This window comes from Rhinichthys klamathensis, unplaced genomic scaffold (assembly GCF_029890125.1).
Source record: "Rhinichthys klamathensis goyatoka isolate OS25496 unplaced genomic scaffold, OSU_Roscu_1.1 h1tg000073l_1, whole genome shotgun sequence".
In the NCBI taxonomy this organism is placed as follows: Eukaryota; Metazoa; Chordata; class Actinopteri; order Cypriniformes; family Leuciscidae; genus Rhinichthys; species Rhinichthys klamathensis.
In genome coordinates this window covers 288,752-310,159 of record NW_026606616.1, presented here as the reverse complement: position 1 = coordinate 310,159, position 21,408 = coordinate 288,752, and the positions used below count along the sequence as shown (strand labels likewise).

The 21,408-nt window shown below is 37.7% G+C and overlaps 1 protein-coding gene and 1 pseudogene across 1 annotated transcript; both read right to left on the bottom strand.

Moving 5' to 3' along the window:
• Positions 1-111: 111 nt before the first annotated feature.
• Positions 112-21,037, bottom strand: eif3eb (eukaryotic translation initiation factor 3, subunit E, b). The gene is made up of 13 exons (XM_056250691.1): positions 20,912-21,037; positions 20,140-20,257; positions 19,024-19,141; positions 18,880-18,922; positions 18,653-18,757; positions 17,985-18,110; positions 17,449-17,573; positions 15,880-16,006; positions 12,361-12,462; positions 10,756-10,865; positions 9,539-9,641; positions 838-972; positions 112-418 (listed from the first exon to the last, which is right to left on the bottom strand). Exons 1-13 carry the CDS (start codon positions 20,999-21,001, stop codon positions 380-382), a joined length of 1,341 nt encoding a protein of 446 aa, XP_056106666.1. The 5' UTR covers positions 21,002-21,037; the 3' UTR covers positions 112-379.
• On the bottom strand, positions 11,486-11,602 carry LOC130085146 (5S ribosomal RNA; annotated as a pseudogene).
• Positions 21,038-21,408: the final 371 nt, after the last annotated feature.

Below are 21,408 nucleotides of genomic sequence, written 5' to 3'. Positions count from 1 at the left end.
CACTTTACCTTTAACCATTAAAGATTTCCGAAGTATATTATAGGATCCTTGAAAATGTGTTCAAAAACACACTTTCATTGTTTATTGTGGTGTTATGATGCTCAACATAAGGAAAAAGAAAAAAAAATGTCCTTTGAGATTACACAGAACTGGAATAATTCATAAAAACTTGCCTGGTAAAATCCTTCCTTCATACAGAATACAGAATTTACAACAGCATCCCGAAACTCCATAGCTTTGTCATGCTGGAAATGTTGACAACAGTCTTTCGTAGAATGATCCTATTATAAAACATGGCTAGATAAAAGATGTTAGTTAAATACTAAGATGAGGTTGAGGAGTATAACAGTAAATCCACTCTTTGCCTTGTGCTTCCGGTCTAATAGAAGCCAGTTTCTTGACCCGCCCAGTTCGGTGTCTAGAAAGATAATGGAGGATCATTAGTTGCATAAAAGATGCAGGATATACAGCAGAAGTTTACTCAAAACAAGTTTGACATAAATATTTAAAATGCTCTGACTCAAGCAATGTCTCCAGAGTGAACAGCAAGCAAAATACAGGACAGCAGAAGATACATGACGTGAATTGCTTTGCTGACATAAAATCCATTATTCAGATATTACGCAGAGCCTGGGCTTTGATTTGGGAGTGTGTGAGATATTCAGGGGAACTGTATGCCAGCTAATGCTGGCTAATGTTCAGTTAAGGAAAAAATGCTTCAACGCTTAAAAGCAAAAGTTTCCCGGCACACTCATTTCGTGACGGTAATGATCCCAATGAGGCCCGTCTGAAGGAAAAACTCATTACTACAACCCGTTTTGTTTGCTTTGAGTCTACCTCGTTCCTGCTGCTGTGACTGATCTTCTTCTCGATGTTCATGGCCAGCATCTGACTGCGGAACGACAGGCTCTTGGTCTTCTCGATCACTTGTTGATACGGCGACACTGCGTTGTTGCCCATCACCACGTGACCCTGAGTAGAAAACACCCATTAGAGAGGAACAGGGTACTGAATAAGACTAAAACAATGCCTTTATAAATTATCAAACAACTTTTCTAAGTAATATAATGAAAGAGTAAAGGCTTCAGGGGATTTGGGGATTAAAAGTCACTTTGGTTTTAAAGTGACTAGCAAAACTTCAGCGAACTATTCTTTTACTAAATAACAGTTCCTATTAGGGGTGTGCAAAATATATCGTCTATGATAATATCGTACTTGTTTTAATGATGTGAAATCTAAAAAAAAAAAGGGAAAAAAAAAAGAGTAAAACACGCCTATGAGTTTTAGTCTTTTAGGCTATATTTATATCATATTACATAGTTAAGCAGTCACACAAAGATTGGCATTTTCCCCCCCAAATATCAGCATAATTGCAAATGCAATATTGATTTTATATAACAGTTTAATAAACAATTAAGTGACGTACATTTTAGACAAAATAGTGCCTGTTTTGGCACAGAGCCACAGCAGAACTGTTTTGCATCTCCGAGAAACACACAGCTGTGTTTCTTTACTGAATGAATCAGTTCATTTGAATGAATCAGTTGAATTATTTAATGATTTGCTCATTAACGGTGACTTGCCGCCACCTAGTTGCAGTTTCACATTTAAAGTATCTTTTCAATTTTAAAATCATTTCATAGATCTTCAATGTTTTTTAAAAACATCAAAACATTATGCATTTGTAACTGCAGGTTAAATGCATTCATGTCCATTCATGTCCTCTGAGCAGCATTAAACAGTCTGCATTGCAAAGATGGATTTGGTTGATGCTGATTTCATGAGCACTAAAAAATAATGTGTTGGCTCAACAAAAAAAAAATGAACGCAACAGTTTGCATACATTTTTTGGGGGTTATTATGACAACTGAGTGAATTTACATTTAACCAACAAGCTACATCGAGTTAGAGGGACTTAATGTAATTTGTAGCATCAACAAAATTTTAACTTGATTAAGCCAGCCCTGGAACCAATTAATCTTATCCATTTCAGTTCAAATCAACAGCTATCATAGCACATGCTAACATAACTTATTTTAACATGTATATTTAATGAATAACTAAGATATTACTTGTCACTGGCATTAGCGCAGTCACTGCTTATAGAGTCAATGTAGTGCACAATGGTAACCACTAAAACTTCAACATGACAGAAAATCTTTTAAATGTCAAACATAAGTTCCCTTTCATGTCGGTCACTCCAACGTTCATCGGAGGGATCCGACAGAAATGGGATCTTCGCAGAGAGACCAATCTACTTCGAGAGAAACTAAACGAGCCAATGCACATTGGCATGCGATAATTGCGCCAGCTGCTTCTATCATGCAGTGCGGGTATATAATGAGTAGGAGGTGCAACGCATCTTTGCATTTCACTTCGGAGCCGAACTGATTTATGTTCTGTTCCAGCAGTCTTACTTCTAAAGAAGAGACAACTTTTCGAGTGTTCTTTTTGGAAAGAAGCCTTCTCCTTCGTGTTGGTGTCACGGCAGGATCACCTATAAAAAAAATAAAAAATTTAAATAAAAAAAACAGCTGTTTTCACAGCTCTTAGCGTGGCGGTTCGGTTGTGTGCCTCAGCGGATTGCACTATTTCCCACTGTTGGCCGCGGACATCCCCCTGTGCGCTTCAGCACAAGAGAGAGCAAATTTTCCTAAAAGAGCTTACACGAGTGTGACATTCCACTCGTGTGTCCACTCGTGCGCCCACGATCACTGTCTCACATGCCTGGGCTTAAGCATGCTGAAACTGCATTAGTGGGTGATTCATGTTCTCCTGAGAGAACATGACGAACAGCACCACGTTGGCATGTTGTTCGTCTTGCCTTTCTCATAAGGGCATGAGCGTTCAGCGCACCGTGTGCCGTCGAGTTTGACGGCCACGTTCACGGTCTCGCATGCCTGACAGCTTACGGATGGGATTGCTGGTCCTTCTCATGGGGGACCTAGCGTTTCATTCGGGGCTCCAGCTGAGGACAGATGTCGACCGCTGCATCGGAGAGAGGGCTGTTATACTTTGGAAATGATGATGCTAAGCTTGAGTCAGATTCAGACTTGACAGCCATGCTTTCCAGGGTCACTCTGGGAGCGCAACGCGTAAATCGCCTTGCCCGCCTCCGTGCTGTTTTCCTGGATGTGCGTGAAGAACTTTGGCAGTATGGAAGCATATTGACGCCAATATGGCAAGCCAAACATGCCTAAATCTGCAGAAAAAGTTTTTTTTCTCTCTCACTACCCACGGTGGTAGGGTGGCAGTGCTACGCGCAGGCCGCCTCTACCCTGCATGTGATGGCCACCCTGAAACTATGAAAGGCCAAAACACTCATAATGCAGGAGGGTAGTTCTGAGCCGGGGTTGAGCTGCGCATGTTTTGCATGTTGACTGAGATTAAGTCAAAGCGTTGGCCCTCGGCCAGACGATGTCCACCCTGGTGGTCCAGAAGCGCCCCCTGGCCAAACCTTGCAGAGGTGCGAGATATCGCCAAGTGTGCCTTCTCGATGCTCTCATCTCACAAGGTGGCCTTTTCGGACTGGGCCCAGCAGTTCTCCGTAGTTCAGAAGCAGGCTGAGGCAATCAAGAGCTTGCCCATTTGTGCTTCAAGAGCACTCGTGGGCTGCCCCTCCGTCTGCTCGTCGCCAAGGGCATCGTTCCTCAAGAAAAAGGAGGACTCTACCACAGCCAGCTCTACTATGACGTTAAGCCTCACAGGGAAACGACGCCGTTCGTCTCAGCCGCCGAGGTCAGTGAAAAATCACCTCTGAGACGGGCGACCATACCCGTCAACATCTAAAGAGGGAGTTTCTCATGTTTCTGTTTTTATTCATTTTTGATCGATTGCACTAGATTAATCACACTTTTTTTTCTGTGATTAATCACGATGAATCGCCATTAAAAAAACCTAACGTTTTTTAATATATTTTACAATGTAATAATTTCACAGTCAATCTCCAAATTAATGTAGAAACAACGTAAAGACAGTATATTTTAAATATTTGTCTTACAGAAATATACAGAAATTGAATAAAGTTATCAAACAGTTTGGACTGCAAACATTTAAATTTAAATTATATATAGATTAATCCTTATTAAAGTTACAAAAGTTTTTTTAGTCAAGATCAGTAAGTGTTTTTCTCTGTTCCCTTTGATCTTTCATTAACTTTACTGACAGAAAGCTTTAGTGGCTACTGTCCCTTTAAAACCAGCCGCTGCTGACAGAGAAGAGGATCTCACACGCGCCTCAATCTCTCACAACTCTCTAAAAAGTTCTTTTAAAACTTTTTTTAAACTCATTTAAGACTGCTCAGTCTGCTCTTATGAGGATACTCGACAAAACGGACATTTTGGCATAATTGCGTGTGTTAGTGTTCGGTCAACTTCAACCCGAAAGAGAACTCGATTCTGGCGCTCAATTTGTCTTGGCTTGAATTGTTTAAAAACATTTGCATGAATAAGAGCGCATCATATAATGTAACGCCAGCCAAAGAATGACAGAAAAAATGGATGCTACGTTAATTGCGTTAAATATTTACAACTGAGTCTTCTCTTCCCATTTCTACCAGTGACTTCCCGCATCTACTACCTGTGCAGATATCGACTGTGCAACTGGGTTGTAGGTGGCCAGGTTGAGCTCACAAATGGGTTGAAATTTGTATGATGTGTTGATTGTGTGAGTGAGTAGAATGCGTTATACAAGATCTGGCAACAGGACAACCTTGGAATAATATATTGATGTGATTATTCATATAACGAGGTTTGGGCCATACAAATTACGGGAGTTTCACGGGAGAAATAACAAAACGGGAGGGGGGCGGGAGATGGGTGTGAAATATGGGAGACTCCCGGAGAAAACGGGAGTGTTGACAGGTATGCGGGCGACCCGGACCGGGATGAAGCTGGCATGTTGGTAGGGATCCCATTTCTGTTGGATCCCTCGGACGAACATTGGAGTGACCGACATGAAAGGGAACGTCTCGGTTACGTATGGTAACCCACGTTACCTGAAAGAGGAAGAGTTCGTCCCGTCGCCATGTTGTTGTACCATCGCTGCAGAAGCAGCTGGCACAATTATCGCATGCCAATGTGCATTGGCTCGTTTAGTTTCTCTTGAAGTAGATTGGTCCCTCTGCGAAGATCCCATTTCTGTCGGATCCCTCCGACAAACGTCTCTTTCAGGGAACGCGGGTTACCATATGTAACCGAGACGTTATAACAGTATTAAACACACTAACAGGTCTTTTCGTTCCCTAAAAACAAATAAATTAACATTTAATTTAAACATGTATTCTCCTTATCCAGTCCTATGCAAACCTGGGAACTAGAAATCCACTGCCTAATTTCCGAAGTTAAAGACAATTTCATTAAGTTACTACAACCAAATGTTTTTAAAAAGCCAATTAACACAGAAATTTGAGTTTAACTTACAGATAATATTAAGTTAATGTAAACATCAACATTATTATGTCAACGGAACTCTACAAAATAATGTTTGCAACTTAAAAGGTTTAATTATAACAATAAATTAAAACTATTCATTTATTTAAGATGTGGTAACAGGTCCCCTGAATTACTTTTTGTAATTTAACTTATTGATTAAATGTAATAATTTGACATAATAAATGATGCATAAGCTACATTTAATTAGGTAAAAATGCAGATAACAGGTAAAAATCCATTTAAACAAAATCCCAGAAAATATTACGATAGTGTCAATACCGCACACCCCTAGTTCCTATATCAGCTTACAATAAAAGCCCCATTCATTGACAAACACACAAGAAAGGCAAGTAAACTGGTTGCTTTTCCCTTTAAACTCCATAGTTAAAAAGGTCAACCAATACAAAAAAATGCCACCCTCATGTTTCCGTCATACTCTGTAGATCTAAAATCTCTTACGCACTTGCACATATTCAAACTTTGCTGTCTGCACTAGTGTTGTCAAAAATATCGATATTTCGATAAATATCGATACTGAAATATCTGAACGGTACCAATACTAATTTCCCGAAGTATCGATACCGAGCAGTCACTTTCACTTCTCTCAAAAGGCGCGTTGACAAACACCACACGTGACGCACTCGTCTCATTCGCTCTGGTTAAATAGCAAAAGTGAAGTGAATGGAAAGATGGCGAGGGCCGCGCCCCCGCGACCGGCTTTGGTTGATTGATAAAGAACACCACGAGCGGGCATGTCGGAGAATAGCGCGGACACGCGTAAAAAACACACCGCGAGCGGGCATGTCGGAGTCGGAGAATAGCGTGGACACGCGCTACACACCGCGAGCGGGCATGTCGGAGAATAGCGCGGACGCGAGCTACACACCGCGAGCGGGCATGGGAATAGCGCGGACACGAGCTACACACCGCGAGCGGGCATGTCGGAGAATAGCGCGGACACGCGAGCGGGCTGCGGGCACCCAACAGATTGTTTGACTATCAATAATCCCTCACATCACTCATTTTTTAAAATTATTGTATAGGTGAAAACAGACTTAAGGAACAGGCTCCAGGGGTAGGCTACTATTTAGCAGCATATGCTCAGCATCAGGGGTGTTGGTTGTTTGGACAGACCTGCCCCCACTGCTAAAAAAAAATCCTCAAGGAAACACTGTAACTCTTCCCATTTGAACTTTTCTGAAACATTAACCAAGATGGCCTAGTATTGTTGTTGATAAGAGTCTGTGTTGTCTCGTTTTAATTCTTAAAGTTAACATAATCTGACTGAGGAATCTTAGACAAGTAAATATTGTAACTGTGGTCAAAACCGTCAAATGTAAATTAACTGGTGCCTATTTAACTTTATTCAAAAATTATTATTTAATTCTGCAATTTTCCTTCATTAGCTATTATCATCAATTTGATTACACAGATATTAATTAAACTAAACAGCTAGACAATGGCATCTCTAAATTCAATAATGACATGCCTTTAACTGAAAATTGAATGTTTAATCTTATTATTATACATTACTGACTCTCTATCCTCCAATTTGATACTGTTAAGTGCTTTTTTGTTACAGTATATTTTAATCTTTGATAACAGTAATAAAAATACATCATGTTGGCTCTGGTCCAATTAAAAAAATATAAACAAATAGAACTCAGGACATTTTTGTTCATGTAAAATATACCTCATTGTCATGTTCTAGACTTGTTATATTTAGCTTTAAATTAAAAAAATACCCCCTTAATATTGTGGCAGTTTTTTCTCCGTGGTATCGAAAATGGTATCGAATATCGATATTTTTCAAGGTATCGTATCGAAGTTAGAAATTCTAGTATCGTGACAACACTAGTCTGCACACAATGGTCAAAGATGTCAAACCAGGCATGACTCGTCGTGAAAGCAAGTTAGAAATGCACAAGCACAAAGGAATAGATTTATGAGAGGTACAGCTAACATGAAGACGACTCCAGAAGAATTTAACATATTTATAATTTATAATATAAAGTTTTATGTTCTTTGGAAACACTTCACAATAACATTCTATGTTAACATTACTTAATGCAATAGTTTACATGAAACTATTAATATTTTTACATTAATCTTAATGATAAATTCTACATAAACAATTTTACTACTTCAATAAATTAACATTAGTTATTGTATTATGAACAAAATGAATTACAGATGAATAATAGATTGTTTAAAAATTAACAGTAACCTAGATTAATATTTAAAGCTATATTAAAAAAGTGTTTTTTGCTAATATTAATGTTTACCTTTTATTCTAAATTTTTACTTGTGTAAAATGGGAAAGAGCAGTTTGGACATTCTGCTAAACATTTCCTTTTATGTCCCACAGAAAAAAAAAAAAAAAAGGTAACTTACAATAAGGCCCCATTTGTTAATCCATTACCTATAAATCCGTTCACTAACTATCAATGAGCAATATGTTACTATGACATTTATAACTTAACATTAATATTGGTAATTAATTAAAAAACAGTTGTTCATTCTTCATTCATGTTAGTTTACAATCTAATATCTAATATTAACAGATACTAGGGATGCACGATATAGGATTTTGGCCGATATTCGATATGCCGATATTTTCAGACTAATTTTGCCCGATGCCGATACTGATATATTTGTGTGTTTTTTTAAGTGCAAAAAAAGCTTATTAAAGCTTCTATTAAAGTTCTCAGTCAAGAGCAGTGAGTGATTTCCTCTTTGTGTTTTGTTGTTTTATTAACATTAACGAGATAGTTCTCCCCAAAATTTAAATTGTCATCATTTACTCAAGTTTCTTTCTTCTGTTGAAATTATAAAAGTTATTTGGAAGAATGTGGCTAACCAAACAGTTGCTGTACTTCAGTGACTTCCATAGTATATTTAAGCACAAGAAAGAAATGAATACAGGTTTGGAACAACATTAGAGTGAGTAAATAATGACAGAATTTTTATTTCTGGGTGCAGTATCTCTTTAAGGACAAGCGGCAGCATATTATACTGTCTCTTTAAGAACTGCACGCGACGCGTCTAATATACACGCATTTGACAAGCAGATTTTCTCTGTTTGCTTTCACTTTAGACATAACCAACTTTGTTTATGTAAACCGTGTGTGTATTTGACAGTATCAGCGCAATAAGACTCGAAAGATTAATCCAGTATGCAGGCGCTGTGACAGGCTTTTAGTTCCTGTGAGCTTCGCGTGTACGTGCTCAGAAAAGCGCATGTTAGAACAGCACATCAGCACGTGAATGATATGTTTACCTAGCAAGACTTTGACGCACATGCAAATAATGAACTTTTGTGAATTGCGGTGTCCCGTGACCGTGAGTGTAACTCTACCTCTGCGTTTACATGTGATGTGATGTGAATGTACGTCGCGTTGTACAGTATGTTCAGATGAAGGCGCCAGAATTTAACTGATAGAATGCACGATACTATGATTTTTCTTCAAAAGCAGATCGTGGAGACATTTTAATCGTCCACGATCAAAAACCGTGAGACGCACACCCCTAGTTGGAAGTTTAAGTTGCTGGCGCTCATGCTTCGTTCGCGTCACGTGCGCATAGGAAACACGCCACCCTATCGGCAAGGCTCATCGGCAGAAATATTCATATCGGCCGATGCCGATGATGGTCATTTTAAGCTTTTATCGGCCGATACCGATGTTGTCCCGATATCATCGTGCATCCCTAACAGATACAACTTTTGATTTAAAAAATGTAAAAATAAATATTGAAATTTTTATCAACTAAGATTAATAAATGCTGCATAAGTATTGTTCATTTTTAGTTCATGTTAAATAATGCTATCAAATGAAAGCCCAATTGTAAAAACTGCTGACAAAAAAATGTATAGGTTTGAAACATGAGGGTGAATAACTGATTTTTGGCTGAATTATCCCTATAAGGTTCATATTGAGCTAAAAAAATAAAATAAACGTAAGACTGAAAAAACTGCTTCAGGCTATGTGTACCATATACAGTGTACCAACAAACAGCCCTCTTTCACTGTCAGAGGGAGTCTAGTGCGTCTCAAAATAATGGGCTTTGTGTTTGGACATGTGTTCTGCACCCCAAAGCTTGCTCACCAGTTTGGAGTCGATTTTGGCATCCAGTCTGGCATTGCGGATCAAGTTTACGATCCATCTCTCAGCCTCCTCGGGGGTCATATTCAGCTTATCTGCCAACATGCTGCCCAGAGACAGGAAGAGCGATGGATGAGAGGGAGAAAATGAGAAATGCTGAGATTGCCTAAGGTCAACAACAAGCTGTAGCTCTCCTCTTCAAACAAGACTTCAAACAGTCTCAGTGAAAATCAATCAGTGTAATAAACACAAGCAGATGACATGAATTAAGAAGGACCACCATGTCTATGATTAAATGTGAACACAACAGGGTTCCTAAATAGTGGTGTTCAAAGAAACTTTTAAAGGGGGAACTATTATGCTTTTTTTGCATTTTGTTGCTTTTTGAGCATGAAAAAGGTCCGCAAAGTGACAAAGAACAAAGTCCACTCAAGTAAACACTGTTTCTGAAATCCCTGAAACGGCTCGATTGGAGTCTTGATTTTTTGTCTGGGAACGAACACGTCACAATATTCCTCTTTATAATAAATCCCGCCCAAGGCATACAAAAAAAGTGGTGAGGCCTGGTTCTTTTGCAGTAGTAGTGTGTTAAAACTCGTGGTTGTGGTAAGGGGCGTGACTTTTCCGAAACATGCTCGAAGTGTGGTTGACCAATCACATCACACTGCGCTTTTATGAAGGAGGGACTTCATAGAGACAGAAACTAAACAGGGCTGCATTTCCCAAAAGCATCGCAAGCCCAAGTAGATCAACTTAGCTCACGATGCTTTTGAGAAACGCAGTCCAGAGCGTTACTGACAGACTGGAAAAAGAGGTGCTGCAATAATATAAAAAAATGTGGATAGAAATGTGCCTATAAATGTTATTAGAGTAAACGGAAACTAAAACCAACAGACATTTGTTACTTTATTTCAATTCACTTAATGTTAAACGCACACACCCGAATAAAACAATAAATAAAACTAGAAATAACTCTAATAGTATCTCAATGATACTAAAATAACACGTAACAGTTGTACTCTCCATCTAGCTATCCTTAGCTCAGTATTCAGGATGTACACCATTGTGATGTCTCTCAGCTTTTGTCAGATTTGGCTGGGGCCCATTGATCCTGGCAGCGCAGTGAATCCTCGCAGCGCACTACGCTCTTTTTACAGCGCTAAGAGGATTAGCGCACACTAGTCTATCAGGATTCATCCTGGGTCGGGGGGGGGGGTTACCTGATGCTGATGCACTGATGGATCCGGCAGAACGTCTCGAAGATGAACAGACGTGCGTTTTCAATGAAATCCTCCAAACAGGCTACCAAGAAGAAGTCATTCACCAGCACCTTGAAAACAAATAGAGTCCATTCAAATTGTTGATGGTCCACTGAAAGGCAAGGAGACTGAACTATGTACTTAAAAAAAAAAAAAAAAAAAAAAAAAAAAAAAAATCACTTAATTTTACATTAAAAACAATTCAAATTTTTTATAGAAAATAAACTTTCTCCAATAAAACTTTACAGTAAAGTGTATGATTTCCTGCACATAAATAATAATTCATTACATTTATATAGCACTTTTCTTGGCACTCAAAGCGCTTTACATAGAAGGGGGGATCTCCTCAACCACCACCAATGTGCAGCATCCACCTGGATGATGCGACGGCAGCCATATTGCGCCAGAACGCCCACCACACACCAGCTTACTGGTGGAGAGGAGACATAGTGATGAAGCCAATTGGTATATATATATATATGGGGATGATTAGGAGGCCATGATGGACAGAGGCCACTGGGCAAATTTGGTTTGGGATTTTTTGTGACCACAGAGAGTCAGGGCCTCGGTTTAACGTCTTATCCGAAGGACGGTGCTCTTTGACAGTATAGTGTCCCCATTACTATACTGGGGCGTTAGGACCCACACAGACCACAGGGTGAGCACCCCCTGCTGGCCTCACTAACACCTCTTCCAGCAGCAACCTGGTTTTCTCAGGAGGTCTCCCATCCAGGTACTAACCAGGCTCAGCCCTGCTTAGCTTCAGTGGGCAACCAGTCTTGGGCTACAGGGTGATATGGCTGCTGGCAAAATGCAGTAGCACAAACAGAATTGCAAAAATAATGCTTTAAAATATTATATATATTATTATATATAACTTCCGAATTCCGAATTGAGCAAATTATACTAAAATCATTATATATATATATATATATATATATATATATATATATATATATATATATATATATATATATATATAATACAGTATATATGATATATTTATAATAATAATAAATTATAATAATGTAATTATAAATATACATAATTTATTAATTATATAATATTAATATATTAATTATATATAATACAATATATATAAAATGTTTATAATAATATATTATAATAATTAAAAATATATATAGTTTATTAATTGTATAATATTAATATATTATTTATATATATATATATTATTACTATTATTTATTTTTTTTATAGACAAATCCCACAGGCGTAAACTGAAATGGTGTTGAAAAGGCAGTTGAGATTATGTTTTCACAGGTCTGAATGCTCAACGCTCCCTCTGGCCACGTCTAAGAGAGGAGCTGCCTCATAACTGTAGGTCTGAGAACTGACAGCAGAAAGGCTTTGAAAAGCCCAGTGGGAAACAGCATTAAATTACAGTAGACAGGGATTTGCAGTGGATGAATAGACATATGGCTTCAAGCTCTAGGATGAGTGTTCTTCTCAATGTATGCCTCCAAACGACTCAAACTGAGGGAAACAGTGCTAGTTGGAATCACAGGGATGACAGGCCTGGTAACACACAGCGGGTGGTGATCTTACCGACTCGCACTCCCTCAGTTTTTTCTGGGCGCTGTCGAAATCAAAGTTAACATAGAGGCACTCCACAAACTCTGTGATGGGATCCTTGTATGTGTATGACTCCTGTTGAGAGAGTGAAAGCAGAGCGAAACATTAATCTCGTGCTAATTTGACAGCGAGTGCCAAAGTCGGGGGTATAAATGTGGCGTCGCCCCAAGAAGCACTCTGACGACTACATTTAAAAAGAGAAGCTAATTCACAAACTCTGAATCAATACTTAAAAGGAAGCACATTTAGTATGAGCGTAATTGAATGCGATGATGCTTGTCGTGATAGAAACCTCAAAGGAAAATCTGTTTGCTCGTTCATCTGAACCACAAAGACAATCTTCAAAACAACCTGAACTCAAATAAACTATCGGCTCGGATGCACTTTCATAAAAACAGTGGTTTTATGCATATTAGCATGTGTGATCAAGGGATGTTCAACTAGTTGGTTTATCTTCATTTTTTCTTGAGTGTTTATTTTAGCTTTAATATTTAAAGCATAAAAATGTTGATATTGATGTAGTTAATTACTGTTATAATTAACATAACCGTATTAATATGATGTTACTCTTAGAATTCAGCAGTTAATATCTGAACGCATCATATATTTGGTCTACACAATGTGACAAATTAACACAGTAAAATCTAACACACAACACTGAGCAAACCTAGCGATGTCATTGTACAAAGAAACCATGAAACATTACATTATCTATTTTGTTAATTTATGGCAAACAAACAACATGACCCTAAACCAGAGTAAAGGGGCAGTTACACTACTTTTTGTTCCACTGGCTTGCATTCAAATGCACATGAATGCGGAAAACCAGAAACGCAAGCTCATGCATTTGGGAACGTAGCGAGCACCAGCTACGCATTATTTTCACATTTGCATAATTTCCAACATTTTTGTAGGAAGATGATTACAGCATTTCACTAGATTTGTAATGAGACACGTTTGTAAACCTGTTTTCAGAAACGGTGGTTTCCGACAAAATAATAGCATAACTGTAGTTTCTGTCAAAATAATGGCTCATGGGTTTGAAAATGTAGAAATTAGGACAAAAGTATTTTAATTTCTTACAGTAGCATAAAGTAAAATAATATATTCATGAAATATTCATTTGTTTTACAATATATGGCTATTACTGTCATAGAAATAATAATATAAAATTATTATTATTATAATATTCTAATTGTTTGGCTTCCTAAAACACCAGTGTGAATGTTGTGGCCTATTGGTTAGAGAGTCAGACTGGTAACCCGGTCGTGAGTTTGATTCTCAATTCTGGCAGGAAATGACTGAGTTGAGCAATGCACCTAACCCCCAATCGCTCCCCGGGCGCCACAGTGAATGGTTGGCCACTGCTCCGGGTGTGCGTGTCCACGGTTTGCAGTGAGTGTGTGTTCACTACTCACTACTCCTAATCTGTGTGCACTAACTTGGATAGTTTAAATGGAGAGGACAAACCCAGAGTATAGGTTACCATACTTGACCTTCACGTCACTTCACTTCACTTTAATGTAGACTAAGACACTATATCCAGGGTTCTTGCAGGTTTCAGTTTGTTACATTTAAGACCTTTTTAAGACCTTTTAAGACCATTATGTGTGAAGTTTAAGACCAACACGACACATAAATAGAAACATTAGAATGATCCCAGAAATTCTTAAACATATTTTAAGTTTGTAAAATACACAGACACACTGACTGATGTCTATGGAAGCGGCAATAATAATCCTTTCCATTCTAATAAGACGACACGTTTTATTCATATCAGATACACATTGTGTAAGTAGCTTTACATTTTAAACTATTCTTCTCCCAGTTCTCCGGCCACTTTCATGTATTTCGTGAGAAGTTGAGGAATTGACGTGTTGTAAACTAACATGGCGCCGCCCATCGCACAAACAGCTGATTTGTGCTGACACCTTCATAACGATCAACTAACGCGATCGTTATGAAGGTGTTTAAACAACAAAACACATCCACTTGCACATATTTGACAATCGGAATATCAGTGTTTCATGTTATAGCTAATACATATGTGAATATTTTGAATAGAAAAGGGAAAATGACATCAAAGCAGATCATCATTCATTCAGCACTGTTGTGGTTGCGCTGTGTCACGTGACAAGCAATGACGCGTCACCATGGAAACATTAAAGTGACAGGTTCTAAATAACGGTCGCCTAGAAAAACTCACGCTGGGGGATCAGTTCGAATATTTTAAATTTACGTGTGAAAGGGTTAAATACAAAAACAAACAAAAATAAACACAAATTAACAATGGTAAATTATTTAATGTATTTATTCTTTTTAGTAAACTGTTGTTTTTTTGTTAGAAACTCACGCTTACGGATGACGTGGTCGTTGAGCGCCCTCAGGCGACCGTTATTCAAATGACTACACAATTTACAGATGATTAACGAATATTTTTAAATCATCCACCAAATTATCATCTCTTTCTTGCAGTTTAATGAGTAAACAACGAACATCAAGACATACGGTCCGCTAATGGTGTTAATTAGATCTCTCTTGATGAAGTCCGCTATACCAAATCTTGCTATATAAGCGATCTTGTTCGGTCCGCACGTAAACGTTTTCGCAATGCTCGAGCGCCTTCACACCCAATGTCCCTAGCTGTATTATCTTCTTGCATATTTTGCAGCGAGCTTCATATCTATTGCTAGGGACAGCTTGTAACCAGCTGCAAAACTCACCCTTATCGAGCCAAGTCATGTTAAACACACACTTCCCCTGTCCCCATGATATTTGAAAACTACGCGCTCGACGACAGCCCCGACTTCCCGACCTCGACGTTGCAACTTGCACGAATTCGGCGGGCAGGTAGCTAGTGAACCAACTTCCTTCACTTTATTGGCGGCGCGGGTTACATACCGCCACCTACTTTACAGGAGTTATACCTGCAGTGATCACGCAATGGGATTATCACATGGGATTATCATCATCACGTAGCCTACTAGAAAACAAAACAACCAACATTTTATTTTCGGCGGACAACGCTTGACCACAATTAACAAAATTAACGAAGGTAAGAATTTTAAGACTTGGGTAAATTAAATTTAAGACCTAAACTTGTGTTTTTTAGACTTTTTGAGGCCTTAAATTTCACTTTCTGAATTTAAGTCTTTTTTAGACTTTTTAAGACTCCGCGGGAACCCTGTATATCACAACTAACAAGAGGGTTGAGTTCCCATTTAAAGCACAAGTCAATTCACCGACTTTTTTCTTTGTTCAATTTGCACAATAAACTCTCAAAGAAGAATTTAACTTTAATGTACAAAAACATATGGGGTTATGCCCCCGATTCCCAGTAGCGAAACACCATAGTCTAACAAAATCCTGTGGGAAACACTGGTGACATCATATCACGCCCATTGCAGCATCCATAGCAATTTCACGCGAAATTGCCACGGTATAACTATATACCCACTAGCCATTCAGAAAATCTGCAGCGATCATGCTAACCTGTTGGATGACTTTGACCAGGTCTTTGAGGACCTGTCGTCGTTTCCTCACGTCCTTGTTGGTAATGACGGCCGTGGTCAGGTAGCGCAGAATGTGGGGGCACATGGTCTGAATTGCGTTCAAGTACCTAAGAAACAGACAACATCCATCAGTAATGCAAAACATTTTGTATTCATCACAGTTTAAAAGCTTGGAGTCAGTAAAGTTTTTTTTCTAAAGAAAATAGGAAATGTATATTTTTATTCAGCAAGGATACATTAAATTGATTAAAAGTGATGTTTATCATGTTAAAAAAAGATTTCTATTTCAAATTAATTCTGTTCTTTTAAAATCTCTATGCATTAAAGAATCCTGAAAAAAAAAACTATTTTAATGATGATAATAATAAGAAATGGGTTTTTTTTTAGCAGCAAATCAGCATATTAGAATGATTTCTGAAGGATCATGTGACCCTGAAGACTGGAGTAATGATGCTGAAAATTCAGCTTTGCCATTATTTTTGACATAACTGTGTATTTCTTATAAAAAAATAGCCTTGGTGCCCAATTCTTTTTCAAAAACATTTTACAAATATTACAGAGCCCAAACTTTTGAACTGTAGTGTATATGGTTTATGTTTTGCAATTTCAAATATTATTTGTAGATTTTCCAATAACAGAAACATTCCAAAATTAAATAATATTGAATCAGAATTTGAGTAACTGAATCAAATAAATTCAAGAAATCAGTACAGATATAATGTAGCTCTAAAAGCCAATGACAATTATAAACCACGAGAAAATGCGATAATCGAATCGATATTTTGTCCAAAAAAAAAAAAACTTTGATTGGTTCCTGTTTTAAAATTACATCACTGTGGTCTTTCAAATACTCAACACAGTGTATCATCTTCAAAGTGCTCAGACTGAGCAATGCTCATTATATGGTCATGCAAACAAGCACTGTACCCCCTAAAAATGTAACGCTTTCAAGAGCAAATCTCATTAACAGTGAATTTTCCAGCTATTGATGCAAACGCAACACACACATCATGGCAAGTCCCTTTAGCAAGTGACAACAAAAATGTTATGCAAATGTGGTGTGCTGCATTCCTATATTCTTTAAAGGAACACTCCGACTTTTTGGGACTTTAGCCTATTCACCTTATCCCCCAGAGTTAGATAAGTCCATACATACCTTTTTCATCTCCGTGCGTGCTATAAGTCTGTTTGACGCACCCACCGCTAGCCTAGCTTAGCACAAAGACTGGATGTAAATGGTTGCAGCTAGCATACTAATCCAAATAAGTGACAAAATAGCGCAAACATTTTCCTATTTACATGTTGTGATTTGTATAGTCACAGAGTGTACAACCATTTACATCCAGTCTTTGTGCTAAGCTAGGCTAGCGGTGGGTGCGTCAAACAGACTTATAGCACGCACGGAGATGAAAAAGGTATGTATGGACTTATCTAACTCTGGGGGATAAGGTGAATAGGCTAAAGTCCCAAAAAGTCGGAGTGTTCCTTTAATGAGCAATTTGAGAGTGCTTATAATAACAAAGAGGCAATTTTGTGTTGTCGTACTCACTGGGGCTGATAGAGGAACAGCTCGATGATGTTGTCTCTGCCTTTGGGGTGGTTAAAGAAGACAAACAGAGACCAGTGTATGAGCCACGTCCTCTGCTGTAGCGACTGAAGAGGGGAACTCACCGACTGAACCGTGGCAGGAAAGAAAAACATGGTTTCATTAAAAATATGTCAACATTGCTTCAGCCTTATGTCATGTCGTTGACAATACATTACAAGTACGGACTAGCAAAGCAAGCGAGGCCGCTGTAAATCCACACACATCCATCTTTAACTGCACTGCAAATAAAAATTCCAAGCATTTACTTCTCAAAGCTGATGCAATGTAAATGTCATCCTGGTCAATTTTGTGTGTATAGTTAATCCAATGCCTGATGTCTGCTAGAGGACTGTTATATCTGAGCTCAAAGGAACATGGGTAATACAGCAAATTAACCAGTGGGAAGGATATTGGATTGCTCCAGCTGATGAAATACAGCCGCAAAGCTTCTATTATACAGGGGAGACAGAGGCTTGAAGGATGCCGGACAGACGTACGTTGTTGTCGATGGTCTCTCGTAAGCGGGTCAGGTCCTCCATGGCCGCCTCCCAGTTCTGCATGAGGATCTCGGATGCCAGTTTTCCCCAGAGAGAGCTCAGAGCGTTCCTGTCCGTGGAGGGAACCTGAGTCATAACAACAAAACATATTGATTTTGTTGGTATCAATTCTCTGCCAATTTCCACAGTGAAATTTCATTGACCCAGCTCCCACAACTATAAATGTTTCAGATATACTGTTGCTTCAGCGTTTATGAAAATTGCCATGTCTCGATTGGTTAGGACACAATTTTGAAACCACAACTGACTTTTACTTTTATTTGGAAATCATTGAGGAAATTTTTTCACAAATAAATAAATTATATATATATAAATATTTGCAATTTAAATTAACTGTTTTCTACTTTAATATATTTTCAAGCTAAATTATTGATATTATCAGCAGCCAATACTTCTGTCCTCATTGTCACATGACCCTTCAGAATACTATTCATTTTAATATGCTGATTCGATGCTCAAGAAACATTTTTAATTACTATTAATGTTGAATTAATTAATTAATTTGCTTCTACTTTCTGCCAAAGTCAATTTCACACTTCACAAATCAAATTAACCAAAAACATAGGATAAACACTAGCAGTCTTGCTTACATGAACAAGAACACTTACTAGCACACGGAAGAAGTAGAGATACTCCGCAGCCCCCGAGTAGTTGCCACACTCATACTGGAATTTGGCATAACGGTATAGCGTATCCAAATATTCCTGACGAAACTGAGGGAGAAGAATATGGCAGTGAAATGAAATATTCAACGATGCAATAAGTTGTTAATTAGCTTCTCTGAAAATAAAAAAGGAATGATTGGTTATAGTTTGAGGTGTGTTGCAAAACTTACACTATGTTTGTCTGCTAAATATTCAAACAGCATCCTCCCATCTCTAAGAAAAAAAAGGTGCATCTTAGTAGTGACTTGCATGACCACTAAAAACACCAGATATTGTATTTCAAGGTGCAGTGCAGTTATATGGTGACAGCAGACCTGGTGGACTGCATTTGTCTCTGAGTCTCTGGATCTTCAAACATCTTCACTATGGGTTCAGTCTCAGACTGGAGCTGCTTCAGCTGGGCAACCACTGTGGTTCTTTTCTCCCTTAAGGCTAAACAGAGAGAAATTACCGTAGTACATGTAATATTATTATTCAGGATTAATTGATGAATAACAAGTTAAAAAGAAAAGCCTTTACTAAAAAAAAGAAATATTTTCTAACAATATAAATCTTTACTATCACTTTTTTATCCATTTAACACATTCTTGCTGAATAAAAGTATGAATTTCTTAAAAATAAAAAAAAATTACTGGGCCCTTTACTTTTTTACTTTTGAACTTTTTCTTCATAAATGTATTTGAAAAAAGTATCACAATTTAAGCAGCACAACTCTTTCCAACATTGACAATAAACCAACACATTAGAATGATTTCAGAAGGATCATGTGACACTGAAGACTAAATCAATAATGCTGGAAATTCAGCTTTACATCACAGAAATAATAAATTTTGAAGTATTAAAATATAAAAGCATTATTTTAAATTGTAATAATATTTAACAATATTCATGCTTTTTCTGTATTTTTGATCAAATAAATGCAGGCTTGATGAGCATACGAGACTTTTATAAAAAACAATACAAAAAGTAATATTTCCAAATTTGTGACTGGTAGGCCTACTGTATAGTAACACACTCTATTTGATGTAAAAATCTTAATTACATGTAATTGCTCAGTCAGTGCTTCAAGTGCAGAAAGACTTCAATAAAAGTGCTTGTAAACAATATGTCAGGTAACCTTACATTTACCTCAGGAAAGCCATTCAATGACCATAAACCCATGATCAGTTAGCTAGAAAAATGAACTCTGAAGAGGAGCATTTTGCTAAATATATGCACCCTTACATTTTACATATTCATTACATTTTAACTTAACCTGTTCATCAACATTTAGGACTTGAATCAAAACATATAATATATCTGGCTGGCCTGGGGATTGACACTAATTTCACAATTTGATTTCAATTCACAAGCTTGCGATTTGATTCAATTCCAGATATACAGATACGTTTTTATTTAACTTTATTTTAGGTGAGAGGGGAAACACTTACAATGTGGAATGTCTTTGTCAGGATAAAGGTTCTTATATACGTCCATGGCGAAGTCCACCATGTTCGTTTCACTGAGAAGATCCAGCTTCCCTTGGAGAAGTTCTTTCTCATTGTAGATCTGAGGTGACAATAAACATCAGATTTAACAGCACTATATCAGGATTTCTGAATATATGACTGACTTTAAATTGGAGAGGTAATATGACTTTAAATTGGAGAGGTAATATGCACCATAATAACATGATTTTAACAGACATGCATCATAGTCAAAGCACTGAATACTAACTTACATGACATACATATTTTCATTTATCTCACAACAAACAAACAAGTAACGTTACTTTCGTTGTGCCAAGTGATGGTATCACACAGTAATAGTATTTTACCACAACAATTAATGATGACAATATTTACGTATTTATGGTATACGTGTTACTTTGAAGAATATCATGGTGTTATTAACATAACACTATGTCCAAGTATAATATATACAAGTAGAAATAAAAAGAGACAGGAGCTACGAAATACAAATTGATGCTTTAAATTAAGCTGACCTGTCAAAAAATAATACAAAACAAATAAATGTTTAATGCAATTATCACTATAAAGAGGTAATTTCTGCTTTAATATCAGATAAGAAAACCAAATAATTTATCCAGACCAGCTGACTTTCCGCCACACGTGGCGCTGCACGATTAGCGACTACCAATTAATTAAGAATATAGCTGAGTAACGAAGTATTTACTTTACACTACTGTGGTTTATATATTACCTCCTTGACAGAAAGAAATTCCAGCAGCGGAAAGACCAAATGTCGATCTAAAAAATGCGCAATCTTGGTGGTCAGATCGTACTCCGCCATTTTGGAAACGGAAATGAGCTTCTAAATAACTTTATTGAAACACTGAAGAGACAACAGTGACCTGCTGCACTCCACAAGCACTCAAGTCCAGGGATGTAGTGGAGGCTAAACGCACGTAAACGCCGTTTACGCACCTCCCAATATTCGGAAATAGCGTTTACCCACCTCCAAAGTGCGTTTATCCACCTCTAAATTGCGTTTATCCACCTCTAAAGAGCTATAAGTTAAGCTTATGTCGTTTTAGTTTCATATTGTTCATTATTAGTTTCATAGGTTGTAAAACCTAAGACGAACTCTTTCATATTGCGCTGCATTACTGTCAGTGTTGTATTACTGACGGTAAGGTTGCGCTGTTGACGCTCGCGCAGCCTCTCGAGCAGAAATCTACACAAATGAGCGCACAGCAC

What these genes read in the sequence shown, in the direction of transcription:
- eif3eb (XM_056250691.1), bottom strand. Translation starts at nt 21,001, where the DNA reads ATGGCGGAGTACGATCTGACCACCAAGATTGCGCATTTTTTAGATCGA. An exon ending in TGGTCAAAGTCATCCAACAG is followed by an intron (nt 12,463 to 15,879) that starts GTTAGCATGATC and finishes CTCTCTCAACAG; the next exon opens with GAGTCATACACATACAAGGA. An exon ending in CCAAAATCGACTCCAAACTG is followed by an intron (nt 973 to 9,538) that starts GTGAGCAAGCTT and finishes TTTTCTACTCAG; the next exon opens with GGTCACGTGGTGATGGGCAA.